The sequence below is a fragment of the Trematomus bernacchii genome, unplaced genomic scaffold, assembly GCF_902827165.1.
Source record: "Trematomus bernacchii unplaced genomic scaffold, fTreBer1.1, whole genome shotgun sequence".
Classification (NCBI taxonomy): domain Eukaryota; kingdom Metazoa; phylum Chordata; class Actinopteri; order Perciformes; family Nototheniidae; genus Trematomus; species Trematomus bernacchii.
The window spans coordinates 110,919-130,246 of NW_022987527.1; the positions used below are offsets into that span (position 1 = coordinate 110,919).

A 19,328-nucleotide genomic window follows, 5' to 3' on the forward strand; every position below is an offset into this window, starting at 1 on the left:
AGGATATATAATAGAGGTGTTAACTGGTGAGCCTATTTACTGTGCAATACTACAGACATGTTAGTGGTATTATTTCTTATCTAACTCTTTCCTATGGTCAGACAAATCAGAAGTAATTTAAACTTAATTTGAGATTTTTTTTTTTTTGTTTCTCAATTGATTTTCCAGAATATGCACCACCTAGGCATAGACTTTATATCACAAATGAATGACATGTACTACAGTAATTGATTATATTGATATTGCCTACTCAGATATAGATGTGTATAAAATGAAATCAATTCAAAGTTTCTTGCTGCTTTTAATGCAATTCATGGCTGCAGGGCACACGTCCAAAATCCTTATTCTACAATCATTTAATCAAGACACTTGTGTATATTTTACTTTAATTTGTAATAAACAAATAAATATGAATGGTTGTCATCATTGCTCAGTATTACTTAGCTATTTTAAAGTACTTAAAAACTATTATAAATATTGAAAAGTCATGACTGAAGTGCATTGTTCTGCTGACAGTATTTCTACTCAGTATTTCACCTGTATGGTGCGGTCCTGGGCGACAACACACAGTGAAGATGATCTGCTGCACGTACGTAGTTCTTCAGGTGTGTATGCTTAACATGTATGTATTTATCACAGTAAAGATGGTATCCAAAAGCTTTTTTAAGAGCCTTCAACCTCATCCCATTGTCTTTAACACACATTCAACATAATAATATACTCATTAATATACAATATGAGTACTGTTTTGATACTGACATTTTATCTAAGGTGTGTATGCACTATTGTAATTTTGTCTGTTGACTGGGGTAAATAAAAGAGAGAACCAAAAGTACAAAAGATCAGCTTTATTGTCAATTTACATGTTCAGATGCGTCATAAGAGCTGTGCGCGTGTCTTGCCCCCCAGCCTCAACAATGTCTGGCGCTGGCCCATCAAGCTGGGTCGCCGGTAAGGCAGTCCATTCCTCCCTGTACTCATCACCACGACGCTCACATAGGTTATGCAATACGCAACATGCTGCCACCTGGATTTTGATGTTGTCCATGTTGCAGTCGTTTCGCTTCATCAAGCACCGCCATCTGCCCTTCAGTCTGCCAAAAGCGTTCTCCACCACCACTCGTGCTCGGCTTGTTTTGCGGTTGTACACATGTTGCTGGGGTGTGAGCCTTCCTTGGAAAGGTTTCATCAGCCATCTTTGCAGGGGGTAGGCTGAGTCACCAAGGATATAGTAACCCACATCATGTCCACCAATATTCTTTGTTACATGAGGAAGTAGACCACCTCTATCCACACAACTAACCAGTGATGACAAGCTGAACACTCTGCTATCATGCATGCTCCCTGGTAAGCCAACAAAAACACTCCAAAAGAGGCCCTTACCATCCACAACACCCTGCAGGATGACCGAGTGCCAGCCTTTGCGGTTGAAATACTCGTTGTGGTATTCCTCTGGTCTCAGAATAGGGATGTGTGATCCATCTACTGCACCTACACACTGTAGCACACCCCATCTGCCCTCAAAATATAACGCCATCTCCTCTAACTTCTCAGAGTTCGGCCATGGCATGAACTCAGGAAGGAGTAGCGTCACAACAGCGGAACAGAACTCCTGCACACAGCAACACACCGTAGATCTGCCGACTCCAAACAAATGAGAGATGGTCCTGTACTCAGAGTTGGTCGCAAGTTTCCACAGTGCTATGGCGATTTTTTTAGGCACGGGTACACACTCCCGGTAGTTGGTGTTGCGTCTCCCCAACGTTGCTTCCAGGCGCATACAGAGCAGTTGAAAAGAGCACTTGGACATTCGGAAATCTTTGATCCACTGCACATTGGTGTACGTTGGCACCACCATTTCCCACCAGGCCGACGTTCTATTGTTCACCCAGAGAAAGCGCAGGACACGACGCGTTCCATAGTATTCGCATATCTGGAACACATACAAAGACACAAATTAGCCCTACATAACTCCATAAATCCTACATTAGATAGTATTAATGTGATTTACTGAACGTACCATTGCTGTTCTTTGGGCGTGATAACGGTCATCCTCCTCAGCCGTCCTACGACGCAACATGTCCAGAGCGTGTGCTTGTCGCCGTCCTATCCTTTTGTTAAGGCTTCTTAACCGCCTTCGCCTCCGAATCAGCATTGCTATTGCATTTGAATGGTCGATCTGTATTTGTGGCTGAGTTATTGGCTTAAATAACTCAGTTACGAAGCTGTGTAACACGAGCACCAAAACCACAACTTCAGTCAACTCCATAGCGTGTCTGACTGAGGTCGGAAGGTAAACAGAAGCATACAGCGGAAGCGGAAGTTTTTTTTCTTCTTCTCTCGGTTTTTTGGCGGATTGCAACTTTAAGGTGCATACCGCCACCTACTGTACTCGCCGTGAAGTTGTTTGCAGCCTGCCAGGAAAACCAAAGCCGAAGAAGAAGAAGTGACGTCAGCGGCTCATTTGCCTAATCCACCCCCAGGAACTCATTTTGGTGTGAACGCGATCTGCTTTAGTTCGTCAGAACTAAAAGAACTCTCATGAACTAAAGTTTTCAGGAACTACTGTGGGAAAAGTACTTGGTGTGAACGCGCCTATTGTCTCCCAACACCTGCATTCTTTAAGTACAACGATTTTACAGCATTCTACATTGTCAATTATTTAGATTGTGTTTAAGTAGTAATATAATATTTCGGAGTAGGGATTGCAGCACAGTGTCAGCTAATCATATGACGACTCAAACCCTACACAGAATGAGCGCAAAGGTAAGCTAAATGTTTTTGCATAACTCCAATCAGGTTTCTCCCGAGGTAAAAATGTACTAGATGCAATAATGCTAATGCAAGGATGCTTCTGACCTGTTAAAGGTCACACTAACATTTCCATGATACATTTACATAAGTCAAGGTGCTCTGTACAAAGCTCAGCTAAACCAGTTGAGATGCATTTATAAATGATTAAATGAAAATGTTACTTAGGTTTTCCTTTTGACGATCACAAAAGTCATATTCCTTTTATATGTAAAGTGCGATAAATGTCTCATTAACACAGGTTCCAGTGTAAATAATGATTAGATACTTGATAAAATACTTAACAGTTAATCACTTCATTAGTATCTTTTTATAATTCTTTGTTAGTTTAAAAGTTTAGTCAAATCATAGAAGAAGTTCCCTTATGAGTCATTTATTTCCCAGGTTTTTTCAACAGTTATTTCCATTTTCACTCATGGGTCTACAGGTTTTATTTTGATGTGGAGGCCATTAAGTGAACCAAGCACCAGTCGAGGAATTATCTGTGGTGTTTGCGTCGGGTCCTCGATCAGATGGTATCTCTGCAGTGTCAGCGCTGTTGACACTTTCAGCTCGTTCATAGCAAAGTTCTGACCAATGCAGTTTCTGAGTGAGGAAAACAGCACCAATGAGTGGAATATGGTGACAAATTAAGCTTTAAAGTAACATCATATAGGAAGACAGCACTTAAGGTTATGGAAATCAGATGAACAGTCAATACCAAATGATATATATATTTTTGATTGACATAATATTGGAATAGGTTGGACAAGAAGGCAACAGCAACAGCCTTTCAGTAAGCCTTTCGTGTTTGCCAAATATGTTTTTACTGCAGGGCTATTGTATTGTAATGTGTTGTAAACTTAGCTGTAGCCCTATTTTTAGTAAGCTAGTCACACGGTATCATATGAGGACAAACCTTGGCCCAGCAGAGAAGGGTACGAATGCGTGAGGAGGCCTCTTGGAAACATTCTCCGGGAGAAAACGCAGTGGGTCAAAGACCTGTGTTGACACAAGATGGAAAAACAAACACCAGTGTGGCATTAATCAAACTTTTTCTTAATTTCTCCCATGAACATGTAATGAGTTCATGCTCACGCACACCCCTAATACAGTGAGGGAATAAACCATGCTAGGTCCTAGGAGTCACTCTGTGATATGCTGACATCTCGGACCAGTGGGGGCACTAGGGTTTGCATTAATTGTGCACTAATTGAATGACTTTGATACTTGTGTGGTGGCCCTGAAGTTGGTCTATTCTCAAAAGAAGAAGTATTTAAGATTGTCGCGGACTGACAGACAAAGAATCATCGTCCAACGTCATGTTTTCTGAAATGATATTGTGTTATGATCCTTAGGGCCATCATACCACGACAGTATATGATTTTTAAAAAATGTATGTAGAAGTATCATAGGTTTACTTCTATGGGCACATGTGAGCTTACACATTTAAAAATACTTCCACAGAATGATCTTCTTTACTTACTTCAGGGTTTTCCCAGACAGTTGCATTCCTGTGAAGCGAATACACACTTGTTCCAATATGACTCCCTACAAATAAGAGCAAAACAAAAATGTATTTGTAATAAGATTGTGCAGGGAAAAACAATTAATATATTATGTTTGAGACAATTTTGCAAACCTGCTGCTATAATTCAAATCATGAAGGTTAACAGGTTAATTTGTGCAAGCTTGACTCAATAAAAATAAATGTTTTCAAAGTTAATCTTCATACGATACGATATACTTTGTTGTCCCCGTAAGGACATTTTGTTCTGGACTCCGTCCTGCAGTTCCGCATACCTTTACCTTATCTTTTACCACAGGGTATAAACGTTTGATGCATGCAACTGTATGCTGTTTTATTCACATTCATCTGCAAAGAACCATTAAAGACAAACCTGCAGGCAAAGTCCTTCCATCAAAAAGGTAATGGTCTTGGTGGTGATTCTGGACATTCTTGGTACCGGAGGGTAAAGGCGGAGGGACTCTTTTATGAACATTGTAGTGTATGGAATTTTACTGAGATCCTCCCTAAAAAGTAAACAGACAAGTGTTAGTTCAACAATTGGCAGCACTGACATACATTTGCATTGTTTTCAAATGTAAGCCCACCACTCCATGGTGTCCTTGCCATCCAGGGCTTGAAGGACCTCATCCCGGCACATCTTCTGGTACTCTGGGTGGCAGGCCAGAGAGTAGAGGATGAAGGACATGGCACTGGCTGTAGTGTCATGGCCTTCAAACATGAAGGTGTCCACCTCTGCTTGTATATCTTCATCTGACAGACCCTGTTTGTTCTCATCCTTAAATAAAAGGCAAACTTAAAACATTAGTAATGAACATATTATGTCTTAATGTGACACTACTACTCCAATTAAAAACCGTACAAGTTGCAGGCCTATTGGAATTGGCACAGAAACAGCTAATGTCTGTCGGATCCTTTTACAGGTCAACTGTGTTTGGAAAGAAAGGACATTTTAGTTACCGAGTTACAGAGGTGTCCTTGAGTAGCTTATTGTGTCATATTGATTATATGTGCACAACAGAAATTTATAACTTTTAAGTTGCTGCTCAAGAGTCCCTCATAAGAGTAAAATAACCAGACTGTTGCCTTTGTACCAGTGGCCATTGACCAGTGGCCTCATGCTCAGCATATCAATGCTCATTCGAAAAACCTTCTGCGTTTCCTTTTGCCCTAGTTTTTTGCCCCTTGCAGGTTAAGCACATACAGTATAATATTTGCGTCATCTCAGGTTATAAACATGACACAACTACGCTTTTTTAATGTGCGGCAACTTTAAGACTGTTCATGCTTTAAATATCTCATTACTAAAATTCTCACGATTATAATTCATTATCTCTATAGAGAGCTTGCTGCTTTGACAATTGCAGTTTTTACGTATGTTGTTTTTTTTCATTGATCAGAAGTGTCTCATTTTGTGAATTCAATACATGGCACATAACATACTCTCGCTAAGAGAAGGATGTCCAGAAAGTCCACGTTTCTCTTTCCCTGTACGCGATCCAGCTCGTTCTCCTCCTTGAGTGCTTCTTTCCTCTTTCGTATGACTTCCCCTTCAAAATAAGAGAATAATTAATGAGCATATCCCCAGTAACTCTTAAAATGCAGCAACCATAAACCTACAGTTTAGAGCCTATACAATTTCGATGTATGGGCAAGCTAAATTCAGTTTTAGATTGTCATGAAGGTAATATCTGTGAACATCTTACCTGTGTGACTGTGAGCCACCTTGCATGCTTTTCTTAGTCTGAAGCCATGTGGGCTGAGGTAGAAAATGAGGTCATTGTGGTATGGAAACATCCTGAACCGCAGGTTAATCAAATTACTGAGCTCATACACTGCCTTGATGTATTCATTTGTTCCGCTGAAATAAGAACGTAGACAAACAGTTCAGACAACTGAGAACATAAACCTGTAATTGTGAATGGCGGGAAAACGTTTGTATGGACTCGCCTCTCGGTCTGACAGTTGCTGTTGTAGCTGAACGCACACTTCATGATGCTGTCCAGTGTCATAAGGCTCACGTGGTTAAACAATTCAAAGGACTCATTGGTTTTTGCATAACTCTCCCATTTGTCCTGGCAACAGTGAAAGAACAGATGTGAGGTCTCAGCAGGACGTGGAAAAAACTTCAACACACTTAGCTGGAACAACTTTGACATAAAATAAGCCTAAGCCTATATTTCCTCCACATCACTTCACCATTGACTACTTATTATAGCACTTTACACAAAGCATTTTCCTTGTACAAATTATGTGAAATGCAACTTGGCAAAAAAACAGACACTGATTTTATAAACAAAAAAACTGTCATTAACGTACCAGCATGGTTTTAACAGAGTCTGACATCAGATTTACGTAGGGTTTCAAAACTTCAAAATGGAAACCTGGGGTCAAGAGCCTTCTGTTGCGAAACCACTTCTGACCATCAGACACCAATAAGCCATCACCTGAAGACAGACAGAGGCAGTATGGATCAGCGAGGGAAGCAGCTTAACAGAAAATACTGTGCAGTAAACCAAAATATGCTGTAGGAGAAAGTAAAAGCAATCTTACCAATCCAAGGCTTAATAAAAGTATATGCCACATTATCTTTTGGCTCTGTTACGAAACAAACAATTACAGATTATGTTACATTGACCTTTGTTTATTTAAATGCAGATAATAAACCAATATGAGTCTGCATGTATACGACGTAGTAAAAAGCATTGTCAAAAGATGAATTTGACTTAACTGCTACATTGTAAAGGTTTATGACTTCAGTAAAGATATAAAACAATGGCTCACACACCTGTAGATGTCAATATAGTTTTCACATAGTCTGGATGGTGAATGCTGAGGAAACAAACAAAGGGTCCAAACCACATCGGGAAAGCATAAGGGTACTGCTGTCCCCATTTCACAATCTTTTTCAAGTCCGACCCATCCTGTTTAAACTGAAAGTAAAAACATAAAAACATAGATTAAGCTTAACCAATATGCTGGAGCCTGAAGAGGACAAAGTTATCCCCTGAGTTGTGATGCTCTATAAACTAATACTCAACTGCTAAGTTTAAGCCTTAATTGCATCCAAATTGTTACTTAAATAAATGTAAAGAAGTTCAAATCAGGGACAACCCAAATTAAATAACACCAATAATAATAATAATAATAATAATAATAATAATAATAATAATAATAATAACATAAGAATACGCTTTGAATTTCCTTTTTTCGCAGTGTTTTCTCAGGCTTTTCTTATTGCAAATCTGAGTCTGTTGGCACATGATGAGACTGGGGATGACCTTTGACAGTTGCAACACTGGGGAAGCTGCAAAAAGGGACGGTTCATCAATCAATCAATCAATCAATCAATCAATGTTTATTTATATAGCCCAATATCACAAATGTTACATTTGTCTCAGTGGACTTGCAGTGGTTGCATTCATTCTTATTCCTCTGATCAGAAACATGCTAGAGTGAGGACAGGAAGACACATTCTACATCTGCTGCTGAAATGACTATTCTCCCATGCAAATAAACAAATGAAATGTTACATTTAATCATCTTTAAATGACAGGGTAGTAAAACGAACATCATTTATATGTGTTTCTTGGAAGTTTTATTTCCATTAGAGTGAAAGAAAACATGGAAGCAAAATAAACCAAAATAACAAGTACATGAAAAAACGATCTTTTTGCCTGTAATGTCCTTAAACAGTAACTTCATAATGTTGATTGTTGGCTGCTCATTTAATAACTATTAATTCTTCTGCGTCACTGAGCAGTCATTATACACGTTACCTCCTTTAGATGTCCAAAAAGCCAGTGCGACGGTGGTCCTGGAAACAATTCCATACTTTGCATCGCAGCTCTTCTTTGGGCGAGCAAGACTGTCAACTTATAAACAACGGCAACAACACAGAGCACCGCGATCAAGTGGTGCATGTGGGGTAAGCCCAGGTGATACTTCACGAAACCCTCAGTTGACTCCATGCTTGCGACTTCCTTGATGATGAGCAGTGATTCACACAACACAGTTTTGTGTGTGTGAGTGTGTGTGATGTAACCACCGGAATGTGGGTGGAGAATGTGGCCCGCCCCGAACACCACTACAGCTCCGTCTGTTGTCATTAGTGATGGGAATTATGGCTCTTTGAAGGGAGCCGGAACTTATGGCTCCGTTCCTTTCAAAGAGCCGTTCAAAAGAGCAGTTCAAAAGAGCCGTTTTTTTTTAAAGGGGGCGGGGTTACTAGGTTTATCTGCGAAATAATCACCAGGATAATGATTGACTTTATTGCCAGACCTAATGTCAATAATCTGCATTGTAAACATGACACAAGCTGTGGCGACTGGTCATTAGGGGCAGGTGGGGCACAGCCCCACCGAGTGTCAGCAGAAAGTATTACACATAATGATTACAAAAAATGCAAAGAGATGCAAAAAAAGAAATTAAAAAATATATAAAATATATTTTAAGGTCATGTTTAATCATCTGATTCGTCTGTACATTGCTGTTTTAGTCTGTGTTCTTCTAATTAGTGTCTACAGTGCCGTTTTGAGCCATGTGGGACAAAACCTGATCATGCCCCACCCTTTCACTGTCAAAGTGAACGGTGACTGTAAAAACTACACTGCGCATGCTCAGAGTATTTTTCAATGTAATGTGTGTGGCAAAAAAAAAAGACCATAGGGGCACAGAGCTGCCATCCCCACCATACGTCATCTCACATCATTCAGAGCTGATTGGCTGTAAGTACGTGTGCCGCGAAAAGTGTGATGTGTGTGAAGAGGAGACGAGAGAGCTGCAGTGACGCGTCCTAAAACCAGGAAGTAAGCTGCAAAAAAGCAATGAGGTTTCTCCATAGGATTTTAGAAAATAGCTGTAAATAAGATCTGTGGGAAACGTACCTGTTGGATAAATGCACGTTTTGTTCAGCCGGATAATATCCACATGTCTACCCTACTTTTATAATTTTCGAATCATAAATCTATCAATTAGATTTATGATAGACTTTTGAAACTACAAGAAGATAAGGAGGACTTTTACAAAAAAGTTATAGAATTTTTTGTCCAGAAGGATAGGAAAATGGACTTCATCTTCAAGTCAAGGTAAGACCGCAATTTTTTGAAAATGGGATCTTACTAAGAGAGAACAATTCAATATTTAAATGATAAAATTACATTTTTTGGGTATCCTTTTGTTGAACTGTCTGTTTAAAATTAATCGAAGCATCAGACAAAAAAAGCTTTTGAAAATAATATTATATTTTGGTTTAGGTCAAAATATAACATTTGTAAACCTGAAGAGTCAGTGCCAGTGCCTCACCAGCCATGAACCTCACTGCACGTCACTGCAGAAGCTTATATATAGACATCTAAGTTTTTTGTGCCCCACCACTTTTGTACATATAAAAACGCCACTGGACACAAGGTGGCGCCATATCCATGTCATTCATGTCAGTGAATGTACTACTTTGAATTTACCCTCTGTATGTGTTAAAGGGGACCTCCCTGCTGAAAAAAACAGCATAGAGGCTTTGCATATGACGTCACGGGTAACGTGACGTCAGCCCAACGGCCATACTGGAGTACCAAAACAGACACCGTAATACGTCAGCGCTGTTTTTTTACCGGACATATAATTGTTAACTTCTGTGCCATTGTTGGCTGCGGCAACAGAGGTGATCGAAACAGGGGGCCGAAGTCATTTTACAGGCTGCCGGCGGTTATAACACACCAGGGTGAAGCAACACATGAACTTTCAAAGCGTCGCCGGGAAAAATGGCTCAATAGGATCGGACGGGAGGATCTCAAACCATCCAACCACAACTATACTCGCGTTTGTGGGGATCATTTCACGTCAGGTAAGTGTCGGGTTTTACATACAAACATTCAAAATGAACATATAACCCACGTACTAAGACATGTATCTTAACAAGGAAATAAGAATCCTGGAGTCTGTCATCGATCGACATATCAGATTGTGGAGTATCTACAAAGTAGTCATCCCTTGGCTCAGGTCATCTTCACACCAGTCTGTCAGTCCCCTGCAGTGCTTCGTTTAACTGTAATTTAAAGTAATTCCTCCCCCTACTGGCCATTTGATTATATGTAAACAGTAAAGGCTGTACAGTCCATGGCACCTTTTCAGAGGCTTTTGGTTTCCTCAATTATTTGTCATGTTCCTATGTCTTGACACCAGCATTTTAAATATATCTAAAGTCTGACTTCGCTTGTCAAAAGAGGTCAAATTTGTATTAACAGTTCACCCAGGATATAACTGACCTACAATCTGATTTATTTGCAGGTAAATCAGTGGCACTTTTTGACAAAAATCATCCTGACTGGGCACCGTCTGTCAAATTGGGCCACGAGAAAATTACAGCACCTTCCCCTGCTACACATGCCAGGTATAAACGCGCCAGAAAAAGGTCATCCATCGCACTACTTGATCTCTACAGCATGGTATCTGATATACCATCTCCAGAAGAGCCCGCACCAGTCCTGGGAGCCACTGGGGAAGAAGAAGGACTGATTGAACCAGAGACTGGCACTGCAACTCAGACTGATTTGACTGGTGAAATGATTGACAAAATGTCATTTGAAATTAATAATGTAACAACAGAAAATGTTAACTTTCAGAGAGTACATTTAAGGGCGATGATGACCATGTGCGGTTCTACACGGGACTTCCTACTTTTGCTATTCTAATGATGGTATACAATCTTGTGGAACTGCACATCAGTGTGAACGCTAAGCGTCCACAGTCTAAATTTCAACAGTTTATACTGACACTAATGAAATTAAGATTAAACCAACCCCTGCAAGAGCTGGCTTATAAATTCAACACATCCACGTCTACAGTATCCTGAATAATTTGTGTGACACTGTAATACCCGTTGATTGAGCCTTTACATTCTGTTACACCCCAATCAACCCATATCAGATTAAAAAATATTACATGTTTGTATTGTAATTACAAATGTAGTATTACATTATTGTCAATGTTGTACTTGGTCAATTAAATGTCTTGATAATCAGAGCAGTGATTTGGGGTTTGGTTGTGTTGGGGAATGTTTGAAAAATTATTTAAGCTGTTTTCAGGCATGGAAGATTAATGTTTTTCTCTCAAGTTTTCTATTGTCAGATTGGACACATCCCAAATTGCTTGAATGTGGTTTCAGACCTGCACTGCACACTGTAATAGTACTGGTAGAATATTTAAGCTTGGGTAAATACATTTTGAAAAAAACAATTGAAAGGGCAAAGTATTATATTTATTACAGGTTTCCAATTTACACATTGAAAAAGGGTGAAAAACAAGTACATGCTCCTTTAACTGTAAGGCAAGGCAAGGCAAGTTTATTTATATAGCACCTTTCAACACAAGGTAATTCAAAGTGCTTTACAAAAATGGAAGACATTTTAAAAATGGCATTTAAAATCAGTCATTAAAAAGAAAAGATAATAAAATAAACATTAAAAGAAAAAATACATGGATAAAAGTTAAAAGTTACAGTGCAGTTTAAGATGTGAATAGTTCAATTAAAAGCAGCGGCAAAAAGAAAAGTCTTCAGCCTGGATTTAAAAGTAGTAAGAGTTGCAGCGGACCTGCAGGTTTCTGGGAGTTTGTTCCAGATATTTGGAGCATAATAACTGAATGCTGCTTTACCATGTTTAGTTCTGACTCTGGGGACAGAAAGCTGACCAGTCCCTGAAGACCTGAGAGTTCTGGATGGTTCATAATTTAGCAGTAGGTCAGACATGTATTTTGGGCCTAAACCATTCAAAGCTTTATAAACCAGCAACAATATTTTGAAATCTATTCTTTGACACACAGGAAGCCAGTGTAAGGACTTCAGAACAGGAGTGATGTGATCCACTTTCTTAGTGTTAGTGAGGACTCGAGCAGCAGCGTTCTGAATCAGCTGCAGCTTTCTAATAGATTTTTTAGTGAGGCCTGTAAAGACACCATTGCAGTAGTCGAGTCTACTGAAGATAAAAGCATGGACAAGTTTTTCCAAATCCTGCTGTGACATTAGTCCTTTAATCCTAGATATGTTCTTTAGGTGATAGTAGGCTGATTTAGTAACTGTTTTAATGTGACTGTTGAAACTCAGGTCAGAGTCCATGACTACACCTAGATTTCTGGCTGTATCTGTTGTTTTGAACATTGCAGACTGAAGCTCAGCGCTAACTTTTATACGTTCTGCCTTGGCTCCAAAAACCATTACCTCAGTTTTATCTTTGTTTAATTGGAGAAAGTTCTGACACATCCAGTCATTGATTTGTTCAATGCACTTACTCAGTGTTTGAATTGGAGCATAATCTCCTGGTGAAATTGTTACGTAAATTTGTGTGTCATCCGCATAGCTATGGTAACTTATTTTGTTGTTTTTCATTATCTGAGCCAGTGGTAGCATGTAGATGTTAAAGAGAAGAGGCCCCAAGATGGAGCCTTGAGGTACCCCACATGTCATATTTGTCAACTCAGATGTGTATTTACCTATAGAAACAAAGTTTTTTCTGTCCTTTAAGTAGGACTCAAACCAATTTAGAACTGTTGCCGAAAGTCCCACCCAGTTTTCTAGTCGGTCTAGTAATATGTTGTGGTCAACAGTGTCAAACGCAGCACTGAGATCTAATAATACTAACACTGAAGTTCTGCCACTGTCTGTGTTTAAGTGGATGTCATTGAAGACCTTTACAAGAGCAGTCTCAGTGCTGTGGTTTGGACGAAATCCTGACTGGAACACATCCAAACAGTTATTTAAATGCAAGAAGTTACTCAACTGTTGAAATACAACTTTTTCAATGATTTTACCTAGAAATGGCAGGTTTGATATTGGCCTGTAATTGTTCATTACTGAGGCATCTAGATTATTCTTTTTTAAGAGCGGTTTAATGACTGCAGTTTTCAGGGCCTCTGGAAAAATACCTGAGTGAAGAGATGTGTTTACTATATGAAGTAGATCTGAGGCCATGCAAGGAAAAACATCTTTGAAAAATCCTGTTGGAATAATATCAAGGCAGCAGGAGGAGGATTTCAGAAGTTGAATAATGTCCTCTAAGTTTTTACCATTAATCTGATGGAATTGTGTCATGGTGTTTGAATTGATATTAGGTGGACATAGGGACAAAACATTTGCTGTACCTGATGTAGAGGGACTGACTGCTTGTCTAATTTTCTGAATTTTGTCAGTGAAGAAGGAGGCAAAATCATTGCACGCCCTGGTGGATAGAAATTCAGAGGCTACTGACACTGGGGGGTTAGTTAGTCTGTCGACGGTAGCAAACAAGGCACGTGCGTTGTTTTTGTTTTTGGTAATGATGTCAGAGAAGAAAGACTGTCGTGCGTTTTTCAATTCCAAATTATAAAGGCCAAGTCTCTCTTTATAGATTTCAAAGTGAACCTGGAGATTTGTTTTTCGCCACCTACGTTCAGCTTTTCGACACTCTCTTTTTTCTGTTCTCACGGTCATGGCCTTTCTCCATGGAGATATTTTCTTGCTAATCACTTCCTTTACCTTAGTTGGAGCAATGGTATCTATAACATTTTTAATTTTTGAATTGAAATGATCTACTAGCTCATTTACTGAGATGTTAGCAGGGGCAAGTGTGGATGAAAAATTATGAGTAAAGATTTCCCTAGTATTTTCTGTTAAATAGCGCTTTGTGGTTACCTCTTTCTGAACATTTTTGTGAACAGAAATAGAGCTCTCAAAGAAAACACAGGAATGATCAGAGAGTGCAACATCAGTCACCACAACCTTTGAGATATTCAGACCCTTTGAGATAATTAAGTCCAGAGTGTGCCCCTTATTGTGCGTGGGCTCCGCCACATGCTGAGTCAGTCCATAGTTATCAAGAACACAAAACAGTTCTTTAGCCCCTCTGTCCTGGGGGTTGTCAACATGGATGTTAAAATCACCAACAATGACTAAACGGTCAAAGTCAATACACACTATAGACAGCAGTTCAGTAAAATCATCAAAAAAGCTTGCACAGTATTTGGGTGGTCTATAGATATTTAGGAACAGAGCTCGAGAGGAGCATTTCAGCTGAAGGGCCACATATTCAAAAGAAGCAAAGTCCCCATAAGATGTCTTCCTGCATTGAATGGAATCATTGAACAAAATAGCAACTCCACCCCCTTTCTTATGCATTCTTTCCTGACTCATAAAACTAAAGTTGGGAGGGGTTGATTCGATAAGAACAGCTGCACTGTTATTTTGTTCAATCCAAGTTTCCGTTAAAAACATAAAATCGAGATTGTGCTCAGTGATAAAATCATTGATTAAAAATGTTTTTCCTGCCAAAGACCTGACATTTAATAAAGCTAGTTTAAGTTTGTTAAATACACTATCAGTAAAAAATGTTGTGACAAGCTGTGGCTGACATGGAATCACTGCTAAATTTGATAAATTCACACAAACGTTTGAGCACTTCCTGTTTCTAAGCTGATTTACCGCTCTTAATCTATTACCTATCAACACAGATATCGGCAAAGCTACTGGCAGGCAGGGCCCCGGCATGTGCTGGAAAGAGTTGAGAGTGCCATATGCCCTTGAGCCTGGACCCAGCACATATCAGTAAAAGTTTGTTGCGTTTTGTACACACACATCCTTATCAGGCTTCGGAGACTGCAGATGCTTTCTTGAAGGGATGGGAGGTGGTTGACGTAGGCACGGTGATGAAGACGGGGGAGATGGTGCGCGTCTCTGCTTCTGTGATTTTGGTGGGCGTTGTGGAAGGGCGGGGGTAAAGGAGATGCTGCCAGGGGGGGGAGGTGGTTGACGTAGGCTTGTCTTCGGTGATTTTGGTGGGCGTCGTTGAGGGGCGGGGGTAAAGGACATGCTGCCAACCCTGCATCTCGCCTTCATGCGGTCATCGAACTCCAGGGGGGAGGGCGAGGGTGAAAGGGTGAGCGGAGAGTAGAGAGAGCTGTGGGATGAATGAAGAGTATCCTCAAAGGCGTTGACAGGGGGGGTGACGGACAGTGGAGACTCCTCCATTTGTGTCATAGGTCTCCCATAATCAGAACATTCCTCAGGCGGGTGCAGTGATACTTCTTCAGGGTTTTCTGCGCAATGTGTTGTGTCTTTCTCCTGTTTTGATTCCTCTTGCCGCTTGTCCTTGGCAGAGGGAACAGATTGCTGACGCAGGCAGTTGAATATGTTAGAGATAAACAATTTCACTCCTGACTTGTTCAGGCAAACTCCATCTGCCTTAAAAAGATGTCTGCGATCCCAGAAAAAGTTAAAATTGTCAATAAAATGGACAGACTGTAAGCTGCAGAGATCACCTCACATAACAGAGATAGATTAACATTGTGTCCATATTACAGTTTTTTTCAATGCTAAAACACATTTTTTGAAAGCAGGGCTTATTTTCTCAAAACACTAAACACAATTCACAAAACCATACATACAAAGTGCAAAACACCTACTGCAGAATGAAGCACTGCACCCAGAACTACAGAAACACCACACTTTTGCACCAAATGGCACACACTTCATTTATAGTACAAGACATTTTGTAAAACCAACTACACACCATCGTGCTCAAGCACACTCATCTTTTATGGCGTTTGATATAGAGAATTCTGCAAATGAAGATTGTTCAAGTCTCCAAAATATGTGGAGAAACACAAATATACTGTTGTTATACTTTTCAAAAAGTGGAAAGTTGAATTGCAAATTGGGTGCAGAGCTGAACATGTGTTTAGAGTTTTGGATATTTGAGCTGAGGTTTTGCACTTTCAATGTTTAAATAATGATGCTTTGTGTCATTTTAGTGTGCACAACTTTTTTTGATTGTCACACTTACATGTTCTTTATATAGATTTAATGTAAAAGAAACATGTTTAATCAAATAAATATATACAATGTCATTCAGATTGATTAGTACTTCTGTTTCTTTTGAGAGGGGACATGCTGATGACATTTGTCACAACACCAGCTTCCTTTGGGGGCAACTGTTATACCAACACATTCAAAATGAAACCAGGTAGTTTCACAATTTGTGTTATCACATCCTATCATGGGAAGCTTTTCCTCTCCACGACAAAGGCACCACTTGGGTATCAGTGGTTGGGTATTGGTTGGCTGAGTCAGAGTGGCACATAGAGCAGGGTCTGGTATCAGGCAGAGAGGCCTTTTTGGTGCAGTAATGGAGACTGGTGTAGTTGCACTGGAAATTCTGGTGAAGAATTGCCCACTCAACTCGAGGAGAATGACCTTCTGAAAGAATTCATGAGCTTTGGGGTATACCTTCTCCCAAAAGTCAATATATGGGGTTATGTGTTCAAGATGAATCTTTCCATTCACCCACAGAACAAAGTCAGCATATTCAACATCACATATAAATAACTGGGTCTGCACTTGATAGAAATAGGCATGGGTCTTCTTCAGCCTGTCCTGTCCATCACGTGATTCCAGACATGTATGGTCTGACGGTGCAGCAACACAGTAGCGGCATTTAATTTCCAAAACACCTACACCACAGCACTTGCAGGAAACAACACCATCTGGAGTAGCACCTAAATATGGAAATGTTGGCGATAACACGAGCCCAGAGTCCTGGCAAATGAAACTGTCATGTCGATTCATAATTGTAATGTAATCTTCACGTGCTGATTTCTCGTGATTACATCCCCATTCAGTAGCTGCAGTTTTAAATTTTGTGGCTTCTGGGTAACAAATAGCTTTAATCAAGCTAAGCGATGGTTTAGTTGCACTTGTTGAACATGCTGCCTTCATACGAGATGCTGTAATCCGCCCAGCTCTGTATCGATACCAGAGTTTGGATTTGGCCTGTGTTTTTGTGGCCTTCTCAATTACATCCGCCTCCGGCTTGGTGATAGCTACATTGATCCCTTGGCAATGTTCTGTAAGGGCTTTATGGTCCATTTCTAGGCAGTTCTCACTTTTTAAACTAGAAAGCGGCTTAGGAAATGTTGACAAAGTCACTTTTGGGACAAAATCGGCATTGTGTGGAGCTGAGATAGATTTCAGTGATGCCAGGAAAGACTGTTGCTCAGCATCTGTCGCTTTTGGAATCTCCCTCGAGTGACGTAAAAGTGGTGTTGTTGTTGTTGTTAAATTAGCTGCATCGCCAAGGCTGTCAATTGCTTGGCTTAAACGATTCCTTCGGGTTTTAGCCGAAGTAAAGTCAATGTCAGCAACAGGGGAAGGTGTTACATCCTTCACTGATCCAGGTAGAAGCCAATACGCCTTTTCCTGGGTAACTGTCTTGGCATCACGTATCCGTATAGATGTTTCTATGTAGAAAAGGAGAGATGCAACATGGGTACATGTTGATCCCAAACCAGCCTTGCAGTTGCAGTTAGCTGTGATGACTGCACCATCCTTCTTCATCAGTACCCACGGACATGTTGGCGGCAGCCCAATACTCTGAGAATGCAATACCTGAAAAATAAAATACAAAAATATTATTGGATTGTTGACTTTTTAGAACCACCAATATTTTGGTCCAACTTTACTTTAAAATACTGATTGTTTACACAACCAGTGGGTGGTCAGCTCTTGTCATATTCCTATGCTAGGTAGCACATAACAGAAGCTGACAACCAAGAATAGGTTTACAACTTTTGTAATTTAAATATATTGCAATATATAATAAAGCTTTATTTATAAAGCCCTTTTCATAAAGCACGTGTAGCTCAAAGTGCTTTACAAAATGGCACACATCACAAGTTAAAAATAAACCACAAGAAATTCCCCTCAGATCAGATGTTAAGACCTTTACAGGTACATGCAGCATAGCAACAACATATAACATTTTAACAGGTTAAGAGACACGAGGAGGTAAAAGGTATGATAATAAAAATAAATAATAAGACACACGACTAAGTTAATTGATGCAACAATATAAAACCCTATAAAATAAAGTACAACAAAAATAAAAGCTGGTGTTTAAAAATGTCCACTGAGTTGGCCTCTGATATTTCTTGGTAGCGTAGTGGATAAAAGCAGCCTCACCCATTTTATTTTGGGGGACTTTAGGGATATTTAAAAAGCCAGCTGAAGAGGCCCTCACGAAATATGTACTCACTTTTCCAGCTATTACAGCCACATCTCCTTGATATCCAACGCAAACGTCGCGGATCCACCCGGATGTGGACTGGTTATGTGCCTCGAGTCCTTTGTACGCTTTCATTTCCTCCATGGTGTACAATGGAATAGGCGAAAAAACCAGGTAGTTCACGATATCACAGTAGGAAAGTGAAGGCCATGAATTTATATCAGTGCTGTAATCCTTAAAGGGAATCAAATAAGGGTCCACCGAACCAATCGACGCACATTTTTCTCTGTAAACGGTCTTATCCTCCGGGTTTAGTGATTCGTAGTAGTCTTTCATTTTCGCCATTTTTGAACGCTCCCGCCAGTAGAGTGGTACTCCAAGATGTCTGACGCGAAATCCCGTGACGTCATTAGGAAGCCTCTATAGACCAGCTTAAGATGGTTGCTGGTTTTAGCTGGTTTTAGCTGGTGTTAGGCTGGTGTTAGGCTGGTGTTAGGCTGGTGTTAGGCTGGTTTAGTTGGTTTACCAGGCTGGACAAGCTGGCCAGGCTGTTCTGGCTGGTTCAAGACCAGCCTGGTCAGCTAAACCAGCATAGACCAGCATGGATGTCATGCTGGTCTATGCTGGTTTTAGCTGGTAGTTAAGCTGGATGCTGGTGAAGCTGGTATTTATGCTGGTCTACCAGCAGTCTTGCTGGCTAAACTGAAACAGACACAGACAGACAGAGAGGGCGGGACACGGGGGGACGGCGAGACGGCAGTGGTTGAAACAAAGCGGTATGTTTTGACTGGCACTAACGGCACTAACGGCACAACGGTTGAGGAGTGAAGATCAGTTGAGCGTTTCTGTGACTCCGCCCAGCGGCTGCTCTTCTGAGAGGCACCGCTCTGACAGCTCTGTCTACTGGGAAACACGCTAAAAGTCCTTCTGGAGGTAAGCAACACTCCACAATTTCACCAAGTCTGAGAGTTAAAGCTTTCTCGAAG

The 19,328-nt window shown here is 40.3% G+C and overlaps 2 protein-coding genes and 1 long non-coding RNA gene across 3 annotated transcripts; 1 reads left to right on the forward strand and 2 right to left on the reverse strand.

Moving 5' to 3' along the window:
- Positions 1–525: 525 nt before the first annotated feature.
- On the reverse strand, positions 526–2,098 carry LOC117474572 (protein ANTAGONIST OF LIKE HETEROCHROMATIN PROTEIN 1-like). The gene is made up of 3 exons (XM_034120426.1): positions 2,021–2,098; positions 911–1,933; positions 526–552 (listed from the first exon to the last, which is right to left on the reverse strand). Exons 1-3 carry the CDS (start codon positions 2,078–2,080, stop codon positions 526–528), a joined length of 1,110 nt encoding a protein of 369 aa, XP_033976317.1. The 5' UTR covers positions 2,081–2,098.
- A 1,066-nt stretch (positions 2,099–3,164) lies between these two features.
- LOC117474638 (cytochrome P450 4B1-like) lies at positions 3,165–8,400 on the reverse strand. The gene is given in 13 exon segments (XM_034120554.1): positions 3,165–3,396; positions 3,710–3,792; positions 4,277–4,341; positions 4,692–4,715; positions 4,718–4,824; positions 4,906–5,096; positions 5,762–5,868; positions 6,025–6,179; positions 6,269–6,393; positions 6,638–6,765; positions 6,872–6,916; positions 7,107–7,251; positions 8,098–8,400. Coding segments are annotated over 13 exon segments (1,539 nt in total). The 5' UTR covers positions 8,290–8,400; the 3' UTR covers positions 3,165–3,224.
- A 1,507-nt stretch (positions 8,401–9,907) lies between these two features.
- LOC117474640 lies at positions 9,908–10,934 on the forward strand. Its single transcript, XR_004555110.1, has 2 exons — positions 9,908–10,160; positions 10,604–10,934. It is a non-coding gene; the product is annotated as an uncharacterized LOC117474640 (long non-coding RNA).
- The last annotated feature ends 8,394 nt before the right edge of the window (positions 10,935–19,328 follow it).